The sequence below is a fragment of the Castor canadensis genome, chromosome 19 (assembly GCF_047511655.1).
Source record: "Castor canadensis chromosome 19, mCasCan1.hap1v2, whole genome shotgun sequence".
NCBI classification, from domain to species: Eukaryota; Metazoa; Chordata; class Mammalia; order Rodentia; family Castoridae; genus Castor; species Castor canadensis.
In genome coordinates this window covers 5377532-5400836 of record NC_133404.1, presented here as the reverse complement: position 1 = coordinate 5400836, position 23305 = coordinate 5377532, and the positions used below count along the sequence as shown (strand labels likewise).

Sequence of the window (23305 nt, the reverse complement as noted above, 5' to 3'; positions counted from 1 at the left end):
CAGGAGGCACCACTTGACTTCTGGCCCTGCACCATCGTCACTTTTTTTTTCTTTTAAAAGGATTCGCTGCCATTCATTGATATGGTCTGTCACATGCAAGGGCTAAAGAAAGAAAGAAAAAGAACTGGGTGCCAGTAGCTCACGCCTGTAGTCCTAGCTACTCAGGAGGCAGAGATCAGGAGGATTGAGGTTCAAAGCCAGCCTGGGGTAAATAGTTCCGAGAGACCCTAGCTTGGAAAAACCCTTCACAAAAAAGGTAGAGTGGCTCAAGGTGTAGGCCCTGAGGTCAAGCCCCAGTACAGCAAAAAGAAAAGAAAGAAAGAAAGAGGGAGAGAGAGAGAGAGAGAGAGAGAGAGAGAGAGAGAGAGAGAGAGAGAGAGGAGGGAGAGAGGGAGGAAGGGAGGAAGGGAAAGAAAGAAAACAAGCTGAGTACTGGTGGCTGGTGGCTTATGCTTATAAGCCTAGCTACTTGGGAGGCTGAAATCGGAGGACTGTGGTTCAAGTCCAGTCCAGGGAAATAATTCGTGAGACCCCATCTCCAATATACCAGGACAAAAATGGACTGGAGGTGTGGCTCAGTGGTAGAGTACCTGCTTTGCAAGCATGAAGGCCTGAGTTTAAACCCCAATCTCACCCAAAAAAAAAAAAAATCACTCTTGGAAACATGTATCATTATTGTGGGTTATTGTATGTTATTGGGTTGGGAGACTCCTCATTTTACAGTGAACAAAACAGGCTCAAAAGGGACACAGCAGTGCCAGGTTGGAGGACAGTTGCCCTGCCTTGTCTGTTACATTGCTGCATTCTCCCTCTCCTAGGTGAGGAGGAGCTACAGACACAGATGCCAGAGACAATATAGTCACGCAGCCACGCAGAGGTGCTTCTGGTGCCCTCAGGCAATGCTCCCAAGGCCCCTTCCATACTCAGTCAGCTGTCACATCCTCCTCAAAGCCCAGAGCCCAGACCTATTTTGTCTTGCCCCAGGCCAGATCTGCTGCTGCTCCTACCATACAGATGCCCCCTCACCCAGGGTCCTGAGAGGGTAGAGGCAGAACATCTTATAGGAGTGGGCACCGAAAGGGGGTTCCTTGCACTGGATGTCTCCTCTCCTGTGAAGCTGCAAATGAGGAGGCAGAGAACACCCTACAAGGCTCAAGGTCAGTAAGAAATGGGAAGGTAGCCATGTCATTTAGAATTTTTATTTTTCACTGAGCTCGAAGAGGAGATTCCAGCTATGGAATCCAGAGAGAGTTCTACAGGAACAGAACACAACTGGCTGGGCCCTGGGCCCAGAAAAGGCCTAGAGCCGCCTGGGCTACTGTTCAGTGCCAGCTCCCTTCTTGGCACTCCGCCCCCTCACACAGCGTTGCTCAGCTCCCAGAGCCTACAGTGGCAGCTGCTTGAGGCTGTGGCTGCAGCTGCTGCCCTACCCAAAGAGGTGTATGGGCTGTGCTCTGAGTGACCAGGGATACCAAGTGGGAAAAAAAATCTTAGAAAAAATTCTGTTCAAACCCATTTTACAGATGAGGAAAAGAGGCCCAGAAAGAGTAGTAGCTTTCAAGAACAATAAAAGTGGAGACTAGATCTCAGGCTTCCTGTCTGCCCAAAGCCCCATCTGAGAACATATCTGAGTGTTGGTGTCTGGGGGGCTGCTGTACCCCAGACGATGTGTAATCCATATGTCATGAAGTATCTGTGGCAGATATACCAAAGCTGTGGGTTCCTGTTTGAAGAACTTGGAACCATACCCAGAGAGGGCTGGGCTTATTTCCATAATCTTGGAGGGCCTCCTCAGACAGAGTTGGGGATGGTAGGATGAGAAATGGGACCTTTGCTTCCACTGGAGACAGAGAGAGACCAGAAAGCAGGCTTGAGGCATGGGTGAAAAGGGCTTTGAGGCTAAACTGGGCAAGGGAACACAGTCCAAAATGGGATACACGTCCCAGGAAGTCGTTGGGACACAAGCTTAGCCCTCATGGGGGCCCAGAGCTCTGGCCATCCCAGAGGGGAACCCCATAGGAAGTGGTCACATGATGCAGCACTTCTCAGCTGATTGCTTGAGGTCTCCCAGTGTGGTTTGAGCCTTGTCCTTGAGTGAGCTGAGGTCCAAGCCAGGGAGGCTGGCCAGCTGCCCTAAGACCGAGGCCTTCTCTTCCTCCTCCTCTGTATCCTCCTCAATCATCTTGGCCAGCTCCCGGGGCAGCTCCACGTCTCCACCGGCCATCTGGATCTGGCTCTCATCTGTCTCATTCTGAAGGAAAGAAGGCAGGGGAAGGTGGAGGTCTATGAGTTCCCAGAGTTGAGGGGGCATGCAAACAAACTGAACTGGTTCCCACTAGATTTCCAAGTTCCCCGTTCCAGTAAGCTCAGTCCCGACCCCTCCCACATCCCAGGATCAAGCACTTCATGCATGGACACAGAGACCTTGTACTTTTATACATTGTATTTTACACCACCTTACTCCTGAAGAACTAGCACAGTGAGTAAAAATGAAAGGAGAACACCTAGGAGTCATACTGTTACAGTCAGCTCAGTCATGTGTTGACTATTGTTAACTATACTAAAGGATGTAACCAATAGGGTGCCATTTATCAAAACCTGTTATATGGCTGACATTGAACTGGGTGCTTTTAATTCTCACAATAAAAAGCACCTAAGCCAGGTGTCCCTGAGTTCCAACCCCAGTACCAAACAAACAAACAAAAAAAGCACTTAAGAGGTAGGACAGTTATCTCTGCCTCTGCTTTAAAAATAAGAGAATGAAGGCTCAGATAATTTAAATAAGTAACTCGCCCAAGGGAGCTAGCTCAAATCTCTATCACTAGCTGGACGTGATGACTCACACTTGTAATTCCAGCTCAGGAATTAGATGTGGAGATCAGGAAGATCTCCATCTGAAGTTGGACCTGGCCAAAAAAAAAAAAAAAAAAAAAAAGCAAGCCCCTACCTGAAAAATATTTAAAGCAAAAAAGGGACTGGGGGCATGGCTCAACTGGTAGAGCACTCTGGACCGAGTTCAAACCCTAGTACCACCAAAAAACAAACAAAAAAAAGTCACTATTTCTACATCTGTACTCTTTTTACATGGCACCTACTGATAGCCATTGTACTTCCTTATCCCTCTGGGAGGCCTTGGGGCTTTCCGATCCTGTGTTGTGCCTCTTATGTGCTTAGTGACAGGATTTGAGAAATGACTCCATTCCTCTCTGGGTTTGCAGTAAGGCAGGTTTTCTGGATCAAAAATTTCCCTTTGAGAGAATTCCAAACCCTGTGGGGAGTCAGAAACAGCCAGGGGCTCAGTAAACATTTGCTGAATGAGTGAATGTGATGTTGACATATTTGATCTTTCAATTAAAGTGGATGATCAAGGTCAGGCGTGCTGCGGCGTTTTACTTCTATTTTCCCCTCGAGCCTAGCACAGCTCCTGGCACACTAGGGTAATATTCTTGGCTCACGCTCTTCTTAGACAACAGGAGTAGCACATGCATGTGCCCATCTAGTGCTGCAATGGGGCAGGGGCCTCCTGAGACACACAGAAGCCACAGCAGACCCCATACCCTAGAAAGCAGGCTGGGTCCTACAGCAAGCAAAGACTCATAATTCACAAGCTTGAGTGCAACACTCACAGCTGTATGACCTCAGCCAAGTCCCTTCATTTCTTTGAGCCTCACCTTCCTTATTTGTAGATGTGGGTGACAGTTATCTGGCACCATTATTGGGCGGTTAGGTGAGAACAGGAAGGTTACACAGAGGCTGCTGCCTTCTGTCCCCCAGCCTGCCCTTCACATGTACTCAAAAGCCTAAAGAGCATTCATTCACCCCTTTGTAGAACCTGCTCTCTGCCTTCTCTGTGCCTTCCATGCACCAGGCTTGATCTGGGGTTGGGGAGGTGGGGGGGTGGAGGTGTGTGTTTTATTCCAAAAACACAAACCTGTCAGTCTCCAGAGAGACGGGCTTTACCTCAACAACAACCCGTGACCCTGCTGACTCTGGTTAACCATGAGTGAGTGAATGAATGAATGAGCGAGGGAAGGTTAGATATAATCAAACAGCTTGTAAGTCTTAGGGCTGGGAGCTGTGATGCCGGAAGGGGTGAAAATGTCCAGAGCTGAGAGCCCAGGGTCCCAGGACTGTGTCTCACCCTGAGTCTCCCTCATACCTTGGGCAGACGGTATTTGTCTCGGAAGTGACTCCGAAGAGTGGCTCGCTCTGCCTTCCTCTGAGTGAACTGCGCATCTCTCTCCATCCTGTGGAGGCACCAGGGTGGAGTCACCACAAGGGCTGAGAAGAAGGGGTGGGATCTTCGGGGGAGAGGCCAAGGGGGTCTCCGCCACCCCCACCCTGCTAATCTGTGTGTAGCGAGGGTGTTCTGACTGGAAGGCCTAGCCGGCCCCTCTCCTCATCACAGCAACTTTTATTGTCTCAGCACCTGACACTGGACAGAGCCAGCAGGGATGGGGTGTCAGTCTGTCTGACTGTCCCTGCAGACCATATTTTATGTACCTGCAGTCTTCACCTCGGGTCCGTCTTTCCCTCCCTGACAAGCTGTGTTGGGAGGGGAAAAAGTATTCGCCTGGCAGCTCCACTGCTGCTTTAGATAGATCTTTAGGTAAATCACTTCCCTTCCTCTTCTGTTAATGGGGTTGAGATTTTGCAACTTGCAGAACTATCAGAACGAAGTGAAATAGCAATAGCTAACATTTCGTGATTTGTCATCTGCTATGCGCTGTGCTAATGTGCTAAAGGTTTATATGCATTAAGTCATTTAACCTTCATGTATATATAAAGTCATATATTATGATTTCCACTCCCATCTTCCAGAAGAGGGAAAGAGACAGAAAGGCTAAGAACCTTGCCTAAAGTCACTCAGCTAGAAAGAAGCAAAGCCAGGATCTGAACCAAAGCAGCCTTGCTTCAGAATCCAGACTGTAACTCAGAGACTCCAGCTCCACTCTGTCTCAGAGCTGCTGACCATAACTGGGCTCAATGTCCAGGAGCGCCCCCACCCCAGGGTCTGGCCTTATGGCTCTGAGCCCCCTCTTTGGCTACACCACTTTTCTCAGAGCCTTAGGCTCAGAGGAGCCCCAGTTGGAAGTCAGGCGGCTAGGACCAGATCGGATTAAGGGATTACCTGTTTCGTCAGAAATGCACGTGCACCCCCCCCCTCCCAGGCACCGGTCATCCCTCCTGGACTCCATCTGGGCCAGAAATCAGAAGCTGGAGCAGGGTCCTGGATTTGAGACAGGGTGGCTGTGGGAGCAACCTGGAAGGGACGTCCCAGCCACTTACCAGGTTTAGGAAAGGAGCAGAAGGGGTTTGACCTAAACCTGGCCCAGGGGTGGGCCCAGCGGCTGTGTGTGTGGGGTCATTGGGGCCAGGAAGGGAACCCACTCACTTCTCTTCCACCAGTTGCTTCTGATACTCCTCGTACTCCTCTCGGCTCATGCCCTGCGCTTGGGCCGCTGACTTGTCCCCGTCCCCCTTGTCCTCGCCGCCCCCCAGGCTCCCGGTGAGGTTCTTCAGCTGGCCGCCCACCATAGTCTTCACCATGAACGCCATAGTCTTCGCCCGCCCCGGCACCGATCGCCCGGTCCCTCGCCCCGGGCTCTGGCACGTCCGCGCCCACTTCAGCACTGGGTCCCGCGGACAGCTCCCGCCGCGAGCCCGCGCCCCACGCTCTGCGCCGCCCGCCCCCGCCCCCCGGGCCCGCCCCCGCCCCCCGGGCCCGCCCCCACCTTCCCAAACCCCTCCTCGCGGGGGGCGGGGGGCACGCACGGGGCTGAGAAGGCTGGACCACGTGCCCGCGCCACACTCCCTCCTCTCCCACGTGCCTACTTCCACGCCGAGCTCCGCTGGCCACTGCTGACAGCAGATTAGGCCCTTCAGTGGTGGGTTTGCCCTCCCCGGGAGGAGGGGGCTGCGCCGATCGTGCCCTGAACCCCGCTTTCTACCCTCTTCCAACTTCCTCTTCTCTTGGATCATCATCCACAGCCAGGACTTCAGCTGGGAGACCCTGGTAGCAGCAGGGGGCAAAACACCCAGTCTTGGACCTCCCCATCCTCCCCCGCAACACACTCCCACCCTACAGTCTGCTGACCACAGCAGCTATTTTGGGAAGAGGGGAGATGCAAGAAAGTAAGCAGGAATTGCAGTTATGGTTCACCCATGAGTTCACCTCTCAGGGTTCCTGTCACGTGCCTGTCCTGCTGTCCCTGGAGCCTCAGGGGGTGAGGAGGGAGACAGTTGTTTGATGATGCGGGCAGGGCTGGGGCAGGAGGGACACTGGGAGACACCACACTTTTTTGTTCTTGGTGAATTTAGGGACAGAATTATACACGGTTGTCTCTGTCCTTCAGTAGTCCAGAGGGAAGGGCTGTGGAGCAGCAGGTCTTTGGGGAATTAAGCCTTGCCTGCTTGGAGCCCACTCCTGACTTCCTACCCAGAGGAGGTGAAAGCCATCCGAGAGATTAGGGGAGACTACAAGGTAAATAAGTGAGCACATCAAAACGGTAAGGAGGAAACCACCTTTAATAAGGCAGGGCTCTTCAAACGCTAAGATGTGGGCAGTAGCTGGACACTCAGAGGAAGTGGTTACTCTGGCCCTTGATGCCACCTGCTTCCCAGGGAGAAGTGACTTTGAGGTGGGTCAAGCATGAATGCTGGGTGAGACAGGCTGCCTCCTCAGAGCCCGCAGCACCCTAGGGAGGTGTGGGGTAGGACCCAGAGGAAGGCTTCCCGAGGACAGACCCTCCAGAATGCTCCTGTCCAGCTCCTGCCTGCCACCAGAGAGAGAAGAAAGTTACTTCGGTCCCTCCCTCTGGGCATTTGAAACCAAGACTCAACACTTGTCTCCTTGCACTCACTCCTTACAATGGTCTCCCTGCTCTGGGACCTTCTGTGGCTCCCTTGGGATGCCACATAAAGCCACAATTTCCCCCTAGCATTTACGGTCCAGTCCGTCTGTGTGGCTTACTGCACTGCACCCCAATGCACACTCATTTCTACCTTGTCTCTTTTAACGATCAGTACCTTTCACTCCTCCTAGGCACTGATTCTGATTCTTTTTGTCTTGAAGATCTCTCAGAGAGAACTGTCAGTCCCTTTTACAAGGCCCTTAGCATATCCTCATGTCTAAATATCCCTCATGCATTCAGCAAACACCCACTTAGCAGAAATAGTTAACCCCTCCCCCACCTTTTCAATTATCTTCACCCTGATTTTTTTTTTAAGGCAGCTTCTCTCTGTGCAACCCAGGCTGGCCTTGAACTCTAGATCTTCCTGTCTCTGCCTCCCAAGTTCTTGCAATTTCAGGTGTGCACTTCTACACCCAGCTTCTTTGCCCATTTTCAGGAAGTGGTTCTAACACTACTGAACTGTTACTTTTTTTTTTTGGCAGCACTGGGGTTTGAACTCAGGGCCTCATGCTTCCTAGGTAGGTGCTCTTAGTGTTTAACTGACTCCGAGGCCAGCCCTGAACTGTTACCTTTTTTTTTTCCCAAAAATACTATGATTTTTGCGTGTGTCCCTCCATATCTTTTTCAAGCTGTTCCCTTCACATCAATGCCTTTACTTACCTTGTCAGGGTGGGAAACTCCTAGTCACTTTGATGACCCAAGTCAAATGTCCTTTCCAGATCATTTTCTGGTCTCCCCCATTTGTATCAAGTGCTTTCTCTTGCACGCCTATAATCTCTGGGCTTCTTGCCTCATGGCACTGGCCACAGAGGGTGTTCAGTTTCTGTCTCTAGAGTGAGCTCTGTGCTGGCAGAATCAGATGCAGCTGAGGGCTGAGGAAGTGGTCTATGTCTCAGGAAAAAAATGGGGCCTAGCCTGCTTTGCTCCTTTTCATCTGGAGTGGGCAGCTCCCCTCTGGGGCCTCAGGGCCCCCTCTCTCAAATTGAACAACTGTAGCTGAGAACAGAGCAATGCTGGGTAATATGGGAAGTCGTGCCCACAGGTAGGCCCACCTGAAGTTCACATAGCAGAAGAAGCCAACAGTCTGGATGAGGAGGAAGAACAGGAAGATACCAGGCTGCAGGCATGTGGAGACACCTGGGCACCAGGCAGGTGGGCAGGACGCCTTGGCTGCCACTTTCTGAAAGGGGAAAATCTGAGGTCCTGGCTCAGCTTTTAACCCAGAAGGAGGGAGAGGACCTGAAATCACTATCATGCATGGTCCCTGTTTATCTCTCGCAGGCTTGTGGCATTCTGGCTCTTATCTAGGGCAGATGGAGAAAGGGCAGTGTACAAAGCTGCCTCTCCCACCCCAGCTCCCACAGCTCCATCTGTGTGATCAGCTGGGAAGACGTGGGTCCTGGAATCATCAGGGGGTCCAAAGGCTTAGGAGATGAGAGCAGAGAGAAGTGAGAAGTGAAAGACAGGGTGAGGGTAAGGGAAAGAGCAACACAAGGAAGGGCCAGGTCCACCACCAAACTCTAAATGATCTTCCATTCTGTCTTTGAGGGGGTTGTGTCAAGGGGTCTCCAGGGCCCTGCTGGTTCTGCGCGTGTGGGACTGCAGGGAGCAGAGAGGATAGAGACAAGCTGAGCTCTGGTCCCTGGATGCCGGTGTGCGTGTACACACGGATGCTAGGGGTCCTTTGAGGGAGGACAAAGGAAGGTTGCTCAGGGCTGCAGAAGTGCTGGACACACCTTAGGGATGGGCCTTTCATGCTACCCACTACTTTTTCCTTACTACCAGGCCCCGAAGGTCCTTCTGCAGGAGGCTGAGGATCTGGTCCAGCTCCAAGAAATGATGCTGGGTGCCCACAGGCAGGTAGAAGACCTGAGTTCCTGAGGCCATGTGGGCAGCTGCATCCCTGATGAAGGGGGGTGGAAACCAAGGGAGATGACCCATTACTGCTCTGGTTGTACCCAGATCATCTAATCATTTCACATAACCCCAGGAGCAGCACATGGTGGGGAACAGGCACCAGCCATAGGGTCCCTTCTTTAGGACTGGTCTTTTCACTCCAAATCTCCCTAGATCCTTAGACAGCTTTAGCTCAGTCAAGGATCTCCCAAAAGCTGTCTGTCTCAACGCCAGACTCCACTGGTTTTGCCTTTCGTCCCCAGCCCCACAGGACTTAGCTTCTATCCCTCTTCTCCTACACCAGTGCCAGGCGTCTAGTTGGAGGCGGTGGCCGGGGCAGAGGGGCTACAGCGTCCACAGTGTGCAGGTGATTTCTATGGGTAGTTCTAGAGTTGTAAGAATTCCAGAGTGGGATGTGGGAGGCTGGAGGGGAGCAAAACAAATTCAGGGACTCCCTTCTCCCACTGGTCTCATCTTGGCTGTGCTCCCTCCAGGAACCTCCATCAAAACACTTGGCTCCCTGCAGGAGCTGTCACTGAAGGAAAGAAGCCTCAGTTCTGCTGACCCTGCCTAGGGTGGGAATGTCTCATGGGGGCCTTTGTGATGGGCTCCTCCTCAAGAGAATTGCTTTTGAACTAGGACTTTCAAAACTTGATTCAATTGAGTTCAGGTCAATTAAGTAAACTTAACTCCACCCCTAGAACCTCCCACTACCAGGTTCTGTGCTCGGTGTTCAGGAAATGATGAAAGGAATGAAGAATTCATGGAGGAACTTCAGGCAGAGAGGCCAGTTGGTGCAGGGGCTTCTCTTCCCTCTCCCCAGTCCCCCTCCTCACCCTTTCCCTTACCTCATCTCTTGCAGGGACTGCAGCAGAGTACGCTGTCCACACATCAGGGTGCTGACCTTGACAGAGTCCTGCAGGAGGGCCAGGCTCTTGTCTAGCTAGGGTCCAGGGCACAGCACTCTCTTCTCAGAGCCCACCTTCCCCAGGGATACTGCAATTCTCTTCCTTCCAGACCTTACCAGGTTTCCAGGGCTCTCTTCATTTTGGACACATTGAGTTTCCTGACCCTTGTCCATCTGGGATTCTAGGGTACCCCCTTCTCCTTCTCCTGAACCCCTCTCCCTAAAGGCACCCATTTCCTCCAACAGGGACTCTCCTGGACTTCCTCAAAATTCCTCTTCTTTCTAAAAGTGGTCCAAGTCCACGATGGGGCAAAGGCCCAGGTCAAACCTCCCTGCCCCTTCTCCTAGGGCATATAACCCAAACAGGACCAGCACTGGCTAAAATCAGTACATAGGTTTCTGTCCTGCAGAGCGACTTAGAGAGATAGCTGTCTCTCTTGGTGGTGGATGGAATCTGGCAGGAAGAGTCCAGGACCTGGAGGTAAAATCAGAGGCCTGACTCTGGACTGTGGGCTCCTCCCTTCTGTCCTCCTCCAGCAGCCTAGCCTAAGCTGTTCTGGCCTGAGGACAAAGGCTTAAAACCTTGAGCTGTCAGAGAGCAGAAAAGCCTGCCAGCCCTGCTGGCCTCCTCTGCCCAGTAGCTAAAGCCTTGTCTGGGCTTGGCTCTCAGGCCCCCAGGCTGGGTGTGTCCCGGGGCCTGACTCCTCGGGGAGGAGCCTGGATGGCAATGAAGATGAAATGAGGATTCTGATGCAACTAAGCCATATGCAAATTAGCACCTAGTCTATTTCTGTCATTTGTCTACAGATCCAAGTCCAAACACCTGGCATCTCCTCTCCCTAGCCCCAGCTGTGTGGCTCTGGGAACATTTGCTTGTGCAGAGATGCCCCTCCCCATTCTATGACCCGTATGTAACCTTTCACCCCAGCAGCCCTTAGGGAAGGCTGGCTTCTGACTTCCTCTTTCACGTCCACAGTTGGAGCTTTGGGTTCCTGACAGGTCACTCACCCAGCCTCCCTCAGGCCTGGCCTGCCCTGGGGGCCCCAGCTGTTTCTTCCACTGCCTCTCGGCCTGGGCCAACTGCTGGGACAGAGCCTGGAGGGCCTGCAGGATCCACCTCTGTTTATCCAGTATCTCCTCCAGGTCGAAGAGCCTTTGCCCTGGGGATTGGGGCAGCCAGGATGTGAACAAGTGAGGTGCAGCAACAGATCCCGTCTTGGGAAGTAATTCACATAGAGGAGCGTGAGAAGGTATGGATTCTGCCTTCAAGGCTTGTCCCCAAGGCTTGGGTGGTTGACAGGGATAGGACAAAACACCAGGGTCCAGGTTCTACTTAGATATGGCCTGTTGGTTAAAGGAATCCTGATTCCAAGGACAGAGGTCTCGTGGCATTCAAATAGGCCATTTGTCCACCTGCCTGCTCCCTGGGTCCCTACCCTCTTCCTGGACTTTGGAGTTCAGCTGTGGAATGATGTCCTCTTGGGGGCCTAGGGCCAACCTTGCCTGCAGCTCTTCTAGCTGCCTTGCCAAGCGTTGCTGTTCCATTTCCAAGAAGGGCCGGGGAGCAGCCTGGAGGAGGAAGACAAAAGGTCATATCCAAAGGTGAGGGAACCTTCCCCTTCGGGCCACCCATTAGCCCTGACCACACACTTGCCCTGACCAGGAAAGAATCCTAAGCTCAGCCACTAGGCTCTGCAGTTTCTAGTCATCTAAGCCCAGCTTCCACCACCAAGTCTCACACCCTCCCCTTCCCCCCCACCACTGCAGGCCTGTGCACACTGCTCCTTTAAGTTTATCTTCTCCAGTTTGGACATCTCCTCTATGCTCACACAGCCCCCTGCACCTTTTGGCAGCCTGCATTGATCACTCTGAGCCACTATGACACACGCCTGGAAGGACAGAGCCTGCCCCAGCAGGCTCACACACAGCCCAGCCTGAGTAGAATGCAGGAGATAATGGTTGAAATAGTATGTCTGAGGACACTGTGACACTGGGTAGAAGCATCTGGGGAGACAAGGGTCCTAGGTGGATCAGGGTTGGCATCACCTCTGGACCTGGCTCGCTCAGACTGAAGGTCAGGAAGGACAGGACATCATGGTCATCTGGAAGAGGGAGATAAGATTCGTCCACCGTCAGCCTATCAATTCAGACCTCGCCCCGCCTACAGGCCCATTATATCTCCGGGAGGCAAAAGATCTGGGTGACTTTGGGCAGCTCTCTGACCTTCATCATAGGAAATGTATGAGGGTCAGACAAGCAGATGTGTGGACTTCCGGGGCTGAACCACACACTCAGCCAGAGGCGGGCTCCCAGGGAGTGGCAAAACTGCAAAATCAGTAAGCATCCCCAGCTAGAGTCATAGCAGCAGACCATGTGACATCCTTAGGCTCCAAGCACAGCTGCTGCTGGTAGCAGCAACCACGAACTGGCTGCTTCTCCACCTGGCCCTGACCATATCCCTGCCCTTAAAAACCTTCCATGGTTTCCCAGTGCCCAGCGTCTAAACACCAAAGTCCTAGCATTCAGGGACTCCCACTGTCTGGTTGCACCCTGCCTTCCAGCTGCGGGACCCTGTGTGAGCTCTCCATTGCGTCACATCCCTTCTTCCCCATTTCCTTAAATGGCTCTCTTTCGCCTGTCCCAAAGCATCTAGCACGGTGGCACTTGTAGGCTCAATCCTACAAAGAAAACTTCTCACATGTTGTCCCATTTGAGACTTTCATTAACCCTGCAAGGCAGATGTGACCCTCTCCCGAGGGTAACAGAAGCCAGAAGCTCAGAGAGGACTCATGGTAACTTACCCAGGCCATTGTAGACGGTATGCTAAAGTTGTTTCATCAAACACTGCCCCTCTGCTCTTACCTGCCCAGTGGGATCCTTACCTGCCAGGGTGCTGGTAGCTGCTGAGACCCCAAAGAAACCTCCAGGGGCCAAAATCAGGGGTCCCACATCAACACAGATCTCGTCGGGGTCATTTGGAGTGAGGCCGCTGCCCAAGGACACCTGAGGAACATGCAGGAAGTAGGCTTCTGCCTCTCCCCAGCCCCAGCAGGGGGGCTTGCCCTCCCCCCACTCACTGGTTACCCTGGTCCTGAGGGAGGGCAGAAGCCACAGGACTTGGGATCAGAAGGGAATAAAAGTGACCTACACTCCTGGTCTCATGTGACCCCTATGTGCACATGCCCTGGGTGTGTTAGGATTCTGTGCACAGCTGCAAGATCCCAGGTGGGTACTGGCCTGAATGTGTCAAGGACCCCCACGTGGGTATGAGGACTGGTGTATGTGCAGGGACCTCGTGTCAGTTGGGACCATGGGCACCCCATGCAACAGCTGTGTAACTTGGAGCACCCCTCACCCTCAAAAGCAGGAGGGGGAACTCACATGCAGCCTCTGCCCCCAGTAGGTGATCCTGGCTCTGAAGGGGTATGGCCTGTTCCGGAAGTCCCGGTGACAGGAGCCCAACACCTGATTGGCTCCATCCCTGTGGGCATTTGGAATTCAGCCAGGTCACACGGGACCCAAGGCCTGGCCAACAGGGAGCAGTCCTACAAGCCACTCTGTCCAAGCCTGCAGTGTTACCCTCTCCTACTGGGTGACCTGGTATGGACAAATCTCTCTGGTCTAGCTTGAGTCTCCCTTGTCGTAACTACCGGCTCCTTAGCAGGAGAAAGAGGGATGGGGAAGCAAGCTCTGCCTAGCAGAGTGTTTGGATTTGGGATTTAAGAAGGGGCCAGGAGCCAGGGGCTGGTAGTTCACACCTGTAGTCCTAGCTACTGAGGAGGCAAAGATCAGGAGGATTGCAGTTTGGAGCCAACCTGGGGCAAAAAGTTCTTGAAACTCTATCTCAAAAAAACCCATCACAAAGAAGCGCTGGTGAGTGGCTCAAGGTGGAGGCCCTGAGTTCAAACCTCAGTACAGCAGACAAACAAACAAAAAAAGAAGGAGCCAGATGCCTCCATGTGGCCCTTCCCCAGAGGGACAGAGGCCTGGACCAACCGTGGGGTTTCTGACCTCTGTACCTCCAACCCTGTGCCTCATCTTACCAGCCTTCCCTCCCTCCCTCTTTCCCTTAAACTTCAGGTCCTTTCCCTGTGCCTCTGGGGGAACCTCGTTCTTTTCCCTTATGCGAAGGCTTAGACTGCAGCAGGACAGACGGCATGGCGTCCCTCCTAACAGCTAAGGACAGTGAAGCCAGCCTACCTCCCCACAGGTGGCATGGACGGTGCTGCAGAGTCAGGGACACAATGTTGAGCCCTGAGTTTCTCTGGGCACACGGACAGTGCAGCTCACACCAGGGCACCCGTCACTGCCACCTTTAGTGGAGAGAGAGGCAGCACAGAGCGGGGCGAAACCAGCTGCAGGGAAGCACCCTGGGTTTGCACTCCTGGCTGTGTGACCTCGGAAAGTTCCCTCACCTTTCCCAAGCCTGGTCCTATTGCTGCCTTTAAAAGGAGGTTAATAACCACAACTACCTCATAACAAGGTTACGAGGCTTAACCAAGACAATGAATGTCAAGTGCTTGGGCGCCGTGCCTGGCGTACAGTAAGCTCAGCTCCATAAACATTAGCAATTATTCTAATTGCTATGAGCTCAGGGATATTTGCTAAGAGAGATGATAAACCGGCCCAGCCGCTGAGAGGCAGCCGGTTGGGGAGGACAGAATGCCATGTCATCTGGGAGAAAGGGACTGTGCAGCTGGTGCCCAGGAAGGGCAGGGATCCTCCCCAGGCAAGTCTGTGCTCAGCTCTGCGCACAGCTGTGTGACCTCTGCACATCATTTCACCTCTCTGGTGAAAGGCCAGCAAGGGTGGCAGTCCTAGGAGGAGTGGGCTCCCTGGGGCCAGCAAGGGTGGCAGTCCTAGGAGGAGTGGGCTCCCTGGGGAGTGGAAAGGAAGTTGTGGGTGAGTGCTATATTCCCCCCCTGCCCAAGAACCAGGTCAGTTCCCACAGGCCCTTACCCAGGTTGCTCAGGGAGGGTATGCCCATCGCTGGCCAGCACACGGATGGCAGGGCTGTTCTGCACAGGAGGTGACAATCAGCACAGGAATTGAGCCACCCGCACAGGAAGGAGGGTTTGGGCACTGACAGGCAGTGGGGCAAGCTGGAGACCGCTCCTTACCTGGGCATCCTTGGTTGAGGAATCAAAGATGATCCCAATGCCGTCCCACGAAGCTGGTTCTCCCAGGACAGAGTTGACTTGGCCTCTGTCCTGGGTGTACCACACAGCCTGCAGGTACCCAGCCCCTCAGCTCAGGGGTTCCTAAAGCACACTGGAATCCTGGGGCTTATCACCTCCCTCCCTGACTGCCCCCCCTCTGACGGACCTGGGTAGGAGCCACTCACCATGCCCTGGGCGCCCCTGCGTCCCAGACCCGTCACCCTCATCTGCATCTCCACCTCCCAGGCAGGGAAGGGGACAGAGGCCCTGCTCCACACGGCGCCACTCTGGTTCCTCAAGGATGGCACCAGTCGTACTTCCTCCAGGCCTGGGATGGCATCTGTGGAACAGGGCAACTCAGGGCCCAGCATGAGGCCTCATTGTACCTTCATCTCCCATCTCTGTGACTCATTAGCCATAGCTGGGGCCCCAAGAGGAGATCACGTGAAGACCTGCCATTAAATAAGGCATGGCTGGTCAGATGCACAATTCCACTGAAGAAGTGGAACCAGGGCCTAGCAGCAGGGACTTTGTTGCCAGAGGAGGGCAACAAAGGCCAGCACTTTGTGTTCTCACTTCACTCTCCACAGGTCTGTGTTGTCTGTTTTTATAAGACCCAATTTTATAGTGTGAAGTTCTGAATTCAAGTCCCAGCACCGCCCCCCAAACAACCCACAACAAGCAAACAAAAATCCAGTGACCCAGAACGTAGGAGAGGGGGAAAATGACCATGGGACACTCAGGATGGTGGGAAGGCCACGGAAGCTTGGAGGACACTTCTGGGTGGCCAAATGAGGCTCCTGGGGCAGGGGAACCTGGTGCTTTCCAAGGCGAGGAAGGCAGGAAGGCAAATGGGCAGAGGTGTGTGCTGGCTGGCAAGATGGTGAGGAAAGGGTGTAGGATGATTGGGTGTGAAAATTCTCCCTGATGCTGGTGGGTGGGTGGAAGGAACCCTATGTGATAGGAGAGGAAAGGAGGAAACTGAGGCAGACCTGGTAGGAACTAGAGGAAGGGAAATCAGAGGCCCCACTCCAGCTCCCCACCCTCCGGCCTGCCAGCCTGGAACCTGGCCTATGGCCCAGACCCTGCCAGAACTTTCTGGAGGCTGCTGATCCAGGCTGTTTGCTCTGCAAAGGCCAGAAAGGGGTGGGGAGTAGCAGAAGCTACAAGGTCAGAAGTCCTAGGGCTCCTGGGACTGTCTCCTGAGTTGTGTGTGTGTATGTTTGTTTGAGACAGGGTTTTGCTATTTAGCCCAGGCTGACCTCCTAAATGCTGGGATTAAAGGCTTGTACCACCTGGCCCAAAGTGACTTGCAGAAGTCAAGGGTTGTCTGTTACCTACTACCTTTATTCATTCAAGCCTTATGTGGAGTGTCTGTGGACCTCACCCCAGACTGAGTCAGCCCTGTGTCCCCTGGGTGGGCACAGAGGATCATTGAGGTGGGAGTTTGATAGAAGGAGGAATGGACAGTGAGTGTATCACTGGGCATCTTGGACAATGTGGCTTTGCTTTCCTATATATATGCTCTGTGACACCCAGACAGGCCAAGGCCTGACATGGTGCTATGAGAAATGGTCAGACCCTTGGTTCACCTGCTGTGCGGAGGCTGAAGGAGGCTGAAAGAAAGCTCCTGCTAACAGCGCCTGTCACTTTAGCAGGCCTCAGGCAGGAATCATACCATTTCTCAGAACTTGTGTCACATAAGCAGAGATACACACTGTCTTTGCTTTGTCTGCTAGGAAGCTCTGAACTAAATCCATGCCTAGGCAGAGCTCACAGAATGTTTGGAAACAAGGTTCCTGGACTCATTTTATGCTGCTCTCTAACCTGAAGTCCCACTCTTTTCCTTTACTCTTCACATAGGCTCTTCCGTAGGGTAAGTTCTGAGGAAGGCCTCACAGACCCTTTTGCAAACAAGATCAGGCAGAGATGGACTCTGTGTGCCTGAGTTTGGAGGGCGCTGACCAGACCTGAGGGCTAACATGAGCTTATGTCTGCTCCCACCTCCAACACACACCCTGGCAAAACAACTAGACGTGAGGGTGCCTGCATCCTGGTAGCCTCAGGTCTTAAGGACGGTAGGGCCAAACAGAATGGTCAGGATAGCGCTTTGTTCTATGGTCCACAGTGACTTATGTCTCTGGCTGGGACTTCATGTGTGTGTATGCATGACGTGGTCCAAAAGGCAGAGGAAGGGGTGAAGGGACAAAGAGAAGAATCAAGTCCTAGGGCAGAGAAGGAGAGGCAGAGAGGAGAAACTGAGGCTGGTGGGTGGCGGTGGAGTTTTGGTGAATGGAGGAGAAAAGCCTAGAAAGAGTCCTAGGCCTGTGCACTGTCCCTCCAGTCTGGCCCCACTTTTGACACAGGCTGGCACTGGCATATCCACTCTCCACCCAGCAACAGCCCTTCCAGCGCTCTGAGGGACCCCGGGCATAACTGGCCCCCGCCTCTGCCCCTCACCTCCATGATGGCTCCAAAATGGAATTCCAGCCCCAGGCAATGCCAGCTGTGGTCCCTTGAAGCTGAACTTGTACTCAAACCTGCGCCGAGCACCACGGGCCTCCTCAGCGCTGTGGGGGGCCAGGAGCAGGAGAAGGAGGCAGCGCAAAGGAGACAGACCACCAACCCCCGGCATTGTGAAGACTGCTGATGTCTGAGTGCCAGGGTAGATGGTAGCTGGGAAGCCAGGGAGGGGCTCTTGGGCCTGAGCCAAGCAAGGAGGAGCTGGGGACCAGCCAAGACCTGGCTTTTGGCACCGTCTTCCCCCTCCCTCCCCAACACAGACATCCTGTTCCTTGCAGGCCTGATCTCAGGCCCCACCCTCCCTCACCTCCAGCCCGGATGGCCAGTCAGCCCTTGCCACCCTCTGCAGCTGAGTGTTGCCCCTGCTCTTTGGCTCAGGCCATCTTTCCACCTTCCCTCAGCATCAGCAGCTGGTGACAGAGGCGGGGGTGGCATGCTCACAGATGCACAGGGACAGGCCCCACCCGTTAGCAGCCCTGGCCTCTCCTGCCTGTTGGAGACCTCCTTTGCTTTCTGCCTCTTTAATGGAACATGAATGATGACTCTAGTCCATCCACCCTGCCCTTCTGTTTCCTCTTCAGCCCTTCCTCCTCCCCCCTCCAGCTGCTGCTCAACCCTCCTGTGTTCCGGAAAGCTCATCTTTCCCAGCACCCTGGTGTCTTCAACAAATAAATTACATGAGCAAAGAAAGGGAGCCTCAAGAGACAGAACAAACAAATGTAATGCATAGATCTTCTTTAGAGTCTAAGTTTAACCCAACAACTGGAAAAAAAAGAGACAATTGGGGAAATTTGAACAATGGCTATTTGATTATATTAGGGAATTATTAAAAATTTTAGGGGTAATATGGTATGTTGCAGTTATGGGTTTTTGTTGTTGTGGTAACAACAACAAAAGGTGTAGGCTTTGAACTCAGGGCCTACACCTTGAGCCACTCCACCAGCCCTTTTTTGTGATTTTTTTTTTTTTTTTCGAGATAAGGTCTCATGAACTATTTATCCAGGCTGGCTTTGAACCTCGATCCTCCTGATCTCTGCCCCGAGTAGCTAGGATTACAGGCATTGAGCCACTGGCACCCAGCTGTAGTTATTATGATTTTTTTTTTAAGTCTTTTGGAGAAACATACTAAAGCTTTATGGATGAATTCATATAATGTCTGGGATTTGCTCCAAAATACTCCAAAGCCTGGGGAGAGCAGGTGGTATATAGACAACACAGGCTTGACCTTGAGTCGATAACTAAAGCTGCATGGTATGAATTTGAGGTTCAATACATTATTCGCATTTTTTATTTATGTATTTTTGTGGTGCTGGCAATGGAACCCAGGACCTCTCCGATACTGAGCAAGTGCCCTACCACTGAGCTATACCCCCAGCCTACTTTTTTATTTGACTTTCCATATTAAAACTTTCTTTTTTTTGGCAGTACTCAAGTTTGAACTCAGGGCCTCAAGTTTGCTAGGTAGATACTATACCACTTGAGCCTCTCCACCCAGTCAAACATGTTTGGTTTTGTTTTTGGCAGGGGGGAGGGCACTGGGGTTTGAACTCAGGGCCTTGTGCTTGCTGGGTAAGCAGTCTACCACTTGAGTCATGAATCTAGCCCTTTTTGCTTTTGTTACTTTATTTTTATGTTGGTGGGACTGGGGTTTGAACTGAGGGCTTTATGCTCACAAAGCAGACTCTACTGCTTGAGCCACACATCCAGTCCATTTTGCTCTGCAGATAGGGTTTTGCAAAAGTATTTGCCTGGGCTGGCCTTGAACCTAAATCCTCCCGGTCTCAGCCTCCCAAGTAGGTAGGATTAGAGGTATGAGTTACTGGCATCTAGCCCTTGCTTTTATTATTTTTCAGATAGGGTCTCGCACTTTCGCCTTCGCCAGCTTCTGACTGAGCTCCTCTTGCCTCATTGTTGGGATTACAGATGTGAGTTACCATACCAGCTCTTCAAGCACTCAGGGCCTCATGCTTGCTAGGCAGGCACTCTATCACTTGGATCACTCTTTCAGCCCTGTTTTTTATTGGGTATTTTTAAAGATAGGGTCTCATGAACTATTTGCCTGGGCTGGCTTTGAACTGTGTTCCTCCTGATCTCTGCTTCCTAAGAAGCTAGGACTATGGGTGCCTTTTTTTTTTGTGGTACGGGGTTTGAAATCAGGAATTTGTGCTTGCTAAGCAAGTGCTCTACCACTTGAGCCACTCAGTCAGCCCTACTTCAAATCTTTTCATCCAAATAAAAGTTGGTTTTTCATGGTGAATTCTTTGCCAATAATTCTGGTTAGCTGAACTTTCATTGTGCTTTGTATGTTACCATAGGATTCAGTCCCTGAGAGTCTATGGAAGGACTGAAGTAAGGTTGTAAATGGACAATTTTAGGACATGCTAAGTCAGTTCTTGACACTAAGCTCTCAACCACCACCGCTGCTCTCACCCTTGCCTTCTCTCCCTCCCTGTTCCTTGAGTTGGAGCTCCTCAGTTCTCTTCCTTCCTCACTTTCCACACATTTCCTGACACAGCTCATCCACACCCCTGGCCTCTAGCACACTGCCTGGTCTGTGATCCCCAAATCCCTACATCCAGTCCAGCCTATCCTTGGAACTGCAGGAATGTCCCTCTCTGCAGGGGGCATCTCTGTTTGGATGTCACTAAGGCCTGACACCATGTCCAAACAACCCCTCTTCTCTAGCACACACCCAGCCTCCTCCAGACCTCAGACCACACCACCTGAGCACCAGAGCAGAGATTGGAACTCCCCCTAGGTCCTTTCTGCCTCATCCTCTGCAACCACTACCAGCTAGCTCGTTTCCTCTTGCCACGCTCAGATTGTCACTTCATTCCTCAATCTCCCAGAGGTCTCCTGTGTAACATGGGGACAATACCTCAAGAGTTGTCTGGAGTGTTAGATGAGATACTCATGAAGTGCTTAGAACAGAGCCTGGCAGGTAGTGAACGCTCAGCTTGGTAACATGCCAGCTGGGTTGATCTCCCCCATGTTACCCGCTTCACAGCAATGACCTCCACCTAGCTAACAGGCATCCTCCCCATACCTCCCTGGACTTCCTCTATACCGGAAAGATCTTTGAAAAAGGCAGAGCTGACCCAGCATGCCCATTCCTCTTTTATAGATTTTATGATTCTTCTGATCACCTCCAGAGTAGCTAGGATAGCAGGCATGGGCCATAGTGTCCACCTGGGAGGTTTGTTTTTAAGAAGGCAGAGACTTGAGCAAAGTCCTAGACACTTTTACAGCTTCTGATCATCTTTGCATAAAGTTGAGCTCTTTATTGGGCCCACAAAGACAGGTAGGATTTGGGCTCTGCTTTCAGCCTCATGTGCTCCCAAATCACAGCCCTGGCTTCTGAGCCTGTCACTCTCTTCCCTGTGCCTGAGAAGTTGTCCAAAGCCTCTTGCTTCCTCTGCCCCATTGGCTGGGTGTTAGCAATAGGTGACATCCCACTGGGAACCAAGTTGAGTCCCAGGAGGGTTCCCCCACCTGCCCATGAGCTCCTGGGGGCAGGAACTGTCTTTCTCATCTACAATGAGCCAGCAGCCAGCACAGAGCAGAAGGAAAGGAAGAAAGGGACAGAGAGAGAGAGAGAGAGAGAGAGAGAGAGAGAGAGAGAAGAGGACTTAACCCAGGATATCAGCAAAACTGTCAATCAGAGCACCCCACCTCACACCCTGCCATAGATTTGGTGGTTAAACATTCACCAAGGCACCACTGTGAGTCTCCTTTGAAGTTTCAGAGGGACTGTCCATGTCCCATCCCATCCCAGGCCACCTTCCTTATGCTCTGGGTTCCGGTTCCAGACCCAGGCCTGTGCTTTAAGGAAGGCTCTGTCATTCATCACTACCACTCCTTCCTAGCTTCTGCCTCCTCTCAGGACTCAGGCAGGATCTGAAAGTCAGTGTCCTTCCCTTTGATAGTCAGATTTGCTCGTCTCTGCCTTCTTAAAACCAAACCTCCCAGTTGGACTCTATGGCCCATGTTTATTATCCTAGCTACTCTGGAGGTGATCAGAAGAATCATGGTTCAAGATCAGTCTAGGCAAAAAGTTAGTGAGATTCCATCTCAACCAATAAGGTGGGTGTGTGGCGCATCCTGATTTATGGGGGAGACCGTGGGTAAGAGGATCCTAGTCTGGGGCTAGGTGCCAGTGGTACATGCCTATAATCCTAGCTACTCAGGAGGCAGGGATCAGGATTGGGGTTTGAGGCCAGCCCAGGCAAAAAGTCCGACCCTATCTCAAAAGGGCTGGTGGAGTGGCTCAAGTGGCAGAACACCTGCCTAGCTAGTACAAGGCCCTGAGTTCAAACCCCAGTATGGTAAAAACAAAGCAAAAAACCCAGAGAATTCTAGTTTGAGACCACCAGAGACTCTATGTGCAAAATAACTGAAGCAAAAAAGGTTTGGGGGCGTGACTTGAGTGGTAGAGCACTGACTAATAAGTACCAGGCCCTGAGTTCAAACCTCAGTACAGGGCTGGAGGTATGGCTCAAGAAGTAGAGTGCTTGCCTAGAGTTCACCCTCTTCTCTCATGTCCTCCCACAAAGATCCCATTCTTATCTATGGCTTCAGGTTCCATCTATCCACTGATAACTCAAATTTCCTCCTCTAGTGCCTGGGCTCCAATAAATTACTTAGTACCTCTTGGCAGCTTCAAAGGCACATTTACAACCCAATACCCATGATGCTCCAGCCTGGTTCCCTCACTTAGCGGGTACCCTGCCCCAATCCATCAAAGTAGAGCCAGGTGTTGCTATGGCTCCTTCCTCTCCTCCAACCTCACACTGAACCCGTTTGGTCAACTTCACCTCTTACATTTCCCTGGATTCTGTCTACCTCCTACCATCCTCTCTCTCCTAGTAGCTAGTGTGGTCATTTTGCTCAAAATTTGCTACTGGCTTCCTATGGCTCTTGGTTTGATAAAAGGCCACAGCCTCCCCTCTCTAGCCCCATCTCACACCTTCAGCCCCTAGCTGTCTCTAAAGCATCTTCTCAGAGGTCCTGAACAAGCTGTTCAACCTCTGGCTGGTCTCTTCCTAGGTTGCTGCTAACCCCAACCATCCTTCCTCTCTCACCTTCTTCCAGAAGTGTTCCTTGATCAATAGGTGAGACTCATGTTAGGTGTCGTCTTCTTAACACTTGTCACTATTTGTGATTATGTGATTGTCCTCTCCACTGTGAGCTCCCTGGGGTCTGTTTTGCTCACTGTGGAACCCCAGTCACAGTAGTCTGGTCAACTTTTAGAAAAATTAGTCTGGTAGTATATGCAGAAGATGGCTGGGGAAGTGAGGAGATTGTTGCCCTGGGCCAGGAAGAGACCAGAGGCTGAGTCATAGTGGGAGCTGAGGAGGAAGGGCCTTGACAGGACAGGGGAACCTCCCCACCCATGTCTTAGATCAAGCCTCCCCCACCTGGGTTCTGCTACCCCTGGACAAGCTGAGGGGAGATTATCATTCTACATCTGTGTGCCTGGCTACAGGGCCTGGATCCCCTTCCCCCTGCAAAATCCAGTAAGACACAGGGTCTACACAGTGGGGATGGAGCAAAGCAGTTACATGTCAGGTGAAATGTGACGTCCACCAGAGGCTCAGAGGCTCCCCTTCCCACCACCCTTCAGCTCAGCATCTTCTGAGGATTCTCATCTCCAGTCAGGCCCTGGGATGTCATCCCATCTGGTCTGGACTGGGCTCCCGCCTCCTTGTGCTGTGGGCCTGAATGACTCAGCAGGAGAGGCAGCTGGAACCCCCAGGAATCATCCTGTGGATGGGCAGCCCCAGAGCCCAAGGCCCGAATGCCAGGCCCAGGTGCAGCTCGAAGGGAGGGGCAGGTGGTGAGCACTCCCCATGGGCAGACAAAGAACACTCGCTCGTGCAACTGACACAAAGCGGAGGCTACATCTT

At 52.3% G+C, this 23305-nt stretch overlaps 2 protein-coding genes across 2 annotated transcripts; both read right to left on the bottom strand.

Moving 5' to 3' along the window:
- Positions 1–1137: 1137 nt before the first annotated feature.
- On the bottom strand, positions 1138–5656 carry Cplx3 (complexin 3). The gene is made up of 3 exons (XM_020178764.2): positions 5396–5656; positions 4160–4247; positions 1138–2251 (listed from the first exon to the last, which is right to left on the bottom strand). Exons 1-3 carry the CDS (start codon positions 5557–5559, stop codon positions 2027–2029), a joined length of 477 nt encoding a protein of 158 aa, XP_020034353.1. The 5' UTR covers positions 5560–5656; the 3' UTR covers positions 1138–2026.
- An 885-nt stretch (positions 5657–6541) lies between these two features.
- On the bottom strand, positions 6542–23281 carry Lman1l (lectin, mannose binding 1 like). The gene is made up of 13 exons (XM_020178759.2): positions 17337–23281; positions 15062–15216; positions 14838–14945; positions 14677–14735; positions 13099–13198; positions 12600–12720; positions 11764–11819; positions 11154–11286; positions 10726–10877; positions 9659–9726; positions 8694–8817; positions 7967–8094; positions 6542–6776 (listed from the first exon to the last, which is right to left on the bottom strand). The coding sequence occupies exons 1-13, from the start codon at positions 17509–17511 to the stop codon at positions 6647–6649; spliced, it is 1509 nt and encodes a 502-aa protein (XP_020034348.1). The 5' UTR covers positions 17512–23281; the 3' UTR covers positions 6542–6646.
- Between the last annotated feature and the right edge of the window lie 24 nt (positions 23282–23305).

Bases quoted from the DNA above. Each gene is read 5' to 3' on its own strand.
- Cplx3 (XM_020178764.2), bottom strand. From the start codon at position 5,559: ATGGCGTTCATGGTGAAGACTATGGTGGGCGGCCAGCTGAAGAACCTC. The intron at 4,248-5,395 runs GTGAGTGGGTTC...GTGCCTCCACAG, and splicing joins AAGCAACTGGTGGAAGAGAA to GATGGAGAGAGATGCGCAGT. The intron at 2,252-4,159 runs GTATGAGGGAGA...TCTTTCCTTCAG, and splicing joins ACAAATACCGTCTGCCCAAG to AATGAGACAGATGAGAGCCA.
- Lman1l (XM_020178759.2), bottom strand. From the start codon at position 17,511: ATGCCGGGGGTTGGTGGTCTGTCTCCTTTGCGCTGCCTCCTTCTCCTG. The intron at 15,217-17,336 runs GTGAGGGGCAGA...CCTGTTCCACAG, and splicing joins ATTTTGGAGCCATCATGGAG to ATGCCATCCCAGGCCTGGAG. The intron at 14,946-15,061 runs GTGAGTGGCTCC...GGGTACCTGCAG, and splicing joins GCAGGGGCGCCCAGGGCATG to GCTGTGTGGTACACCCAGGA.